General features: G+C 36.3%; 1 protein-coding gene across 1 annotated transcript; it reads right to left on the bottom strand.

The window, feature by feature from the left end:
- Positions 1-638: 638 nt before the first annotated feature.
- Positions 639-1,625, bottom strand: LOC308672554 (olfactory receptor 5AR1-like; the record flags this gene model as incomplete). Its single annotated transcript, XM_081335568.1, has 1 exon — positions 639-1,625. The coding sequence occupies one exon, from the start codon at positions 1,623-1,625 to the stop codon at positions 639-641; it is 987 nt and encodes a 328-aa protein (XP_081191694.1).
- Between the last annotated feature and the right edge of the window lie 976 nt (positions 1,626-2,601).

Here is a 2,601-nt window from a genome sequence, read left to right as displayed (position 1 = left end):
AGCAGCTTGTGCAATTATGGCTAACCCCCCCCCAAAAAAAAAATCTGAAATACTGGGTTTACCTCATAGCAACCTGCTTATAACTTGACAAATTCAGAACCAACAACAGTATTTAATTTACATATATGGAATGGTATAATATTATATGTGCTTCAGGCTTTTGAATTCTAAAACCCATAGTTATAAAAGCATTTTGATTCTGTACTTTCTACAATAAATTATTTTGATTTATGACTGCCACCTTTTTTTCTCTGATAGACTGGTGTCAAATTACCATTTTTTATGGGTGAATGTCGTGGGAAGGGGCTGAAGGAGTGAACCAGTTGAAGTGCCAGGTTTCTCTGATGAAACTGAAATAGTTGGCTTTGGCAGTAGTGGGGACTTGTATAGGTGAACTATATTATATTTAAATAATATATGTTTTATATTGAGATAATATTCAGAGGATTGAGCAATTCCATGTATACACAGTTGAAAGAACAAGAGTACACAATGTATATTCTTTTTTACACTGAATTTCCTCTTCCCAAAAGCGGTAGAGAGTTGTATTAAGTTGTCTATTAATTTTTTCTACGGCTACAGTCTTTAAAAATTCACATATCCCCCACTGATTTTACCATGCCTTCAAGATATGTGTTCTATATGTCCCCCCTCCTCAAATGCAAGTTATTGTAAAATATTTTTCCCCCAATCCACATCCAAATACAGCCAAAAGATTTTGGCACAGCATCTTTCACCTCCTTGTTTCTCAGGCTGTAGATCAAAGGATTGAGCATGGGGATCAAAACTGTATAGAACATAGAGGCCCATTTGTCTTGGTCCATGGAGTAGCTAGAACTTGGCCGGAAGTACATGAAGAGCATTGTCCCGTGGTATATCCCAACAGCTGTCAGGTGAGAGGCGCAGGTGGAAAATGCTTTGTGCCTGCCCTCTGCAGAGCGCATTCTCAAGATTGTAGCCAAAATGTAAACATAGGATACAAGAATCATGACAATGCTGCTTGCTTCAACAAAGACAACAAAGGTAAATAACATAATCTCACTAATATAGGTATCAGAACAGGAGAGTATTAGAAGTGGAGGCTCATCACAGAAGAAGTGATTGATAACATTGGAGCTACAGAAAGATAGCCGGAATGTAGAGGAAGTTTGTATCATTGAATCTAGCAGCCCTTCAAAATACGCAATAATGATCATTTGCTGGCAGGCCTTTTTGTTCATGACGGTTGGATAGAGGAGTGGATTGCAGATGGCCACATATCTATCATAAGCCATCATAGCCAACAAAAGGCATTCTGCATCTGCAAGGATATCAAATAGAAAGAGCTGCGTAACACAGCCACTGTAAGAAACCCTTTTAATTTCACTTAATAAGTCAATCAGCATTTTAGGAGCAATGGTTGAGGCACAGCAGAGATCAACAAAGGAGAGATTACCTAGGAAGTAATACATGGGTTTGTGAAGTTGGGGTTTAGTGCAAATCAACAGAATGATCCCCAGATTCCCTAATACAGTGATGATATAAACCAAGAGGAAGACCGTAAAAAGAAGAAGCTGCATTTTGGGATTATCCGTGAATCCTTGAAGAATGAATTCAGTAATGGCAGAACTATTTCCTTTATCCATGATTTTCTGAGTAGATGGGTTGGTTCAGGCGATTTGCTGTCTTTCTGATCCCTTGTAAAGAGAAAGAAAATTATATTACTTAGAGATTCAACCATGTTCCTATCTTTATGCAACAAGAATTTAGATTTTTTTCAAAAGGATTGGGACCACACTACTTACTTAACTCAGTATATAGCATATTTGCTAGGTCAAATTTGTTTATTATGCATTTGTTTATTATTAAAAAATGTAGAGTTTGGGACTACATATTAGAGATAAATTCTAATATATTTACTTCATTTGCTGTTTCAATTAAGTGAAGGATGCAGATTAATACATTGCTACAACAGATATTCTGCTATAAACATATGTGTCAAATTTTAACGGATTTATGTCTGCTAGCAACCATAATTCTCCCTCTTCTACCCATTTGGGAAGTGTGCAATATATCCTAGAAAGAGGGATGATTTGAAAGTACCAGATCTCCTTTTTCAGATTCCATTTATCCCAATATTCCCTTCAAATGGTACATGCTACGTTGGCAATGCTAGAGTATATGAAATTTCCACAACATTCATTTCTCAGTTTTGTTTCTTTGGGTTCCAAATTTCAGGTTCCACCAGCGATTAAAAGATTATTGGTTTCCCTTGCTCTCAATATTCTAGCAACATGGAATTTCATGTCTTTTTATGGTGCAATAAAACATGTGTTTGCTTTTACACAATTTTTCCATCAATATTTCCCATTTGACATACCTTTCTATACCTAGGATGTCTCTTGCCTGTGTTCATAGCTCTAACTCTTTTTAAATGGAACCAAAAATATAGGAGCTAGAGATATTTAATTAAACTGATATAAAAAACCACTGAAAGAAGTAGATGCACTAAGAGGGATACATTCTCCTGCAGTCTCCACCGGTATAAATCATCCATCATGATAACCAAAAGCTCTGTATGTCAAATCTGTGCCTGATGCCTTTTAATGATAATTTGTTTTA

The sequence above is a fragment of the Vipera berus genome, assembly GCF_964194415.1.
Source record: "Vipera berus genome assembly, chromosome: 1".
Classification (NCBI taxonomy): Eukaryota; Metazoa; Chordata; class Lepidosauria; order Squamata; family Viperidae; genus Vipera; species Vipera berus.
The sequence above is the reverse complement of the archived record's forward strand: the minus strand, read 5'-3'. Positions and strand labels throughout refer to the sequence as shown.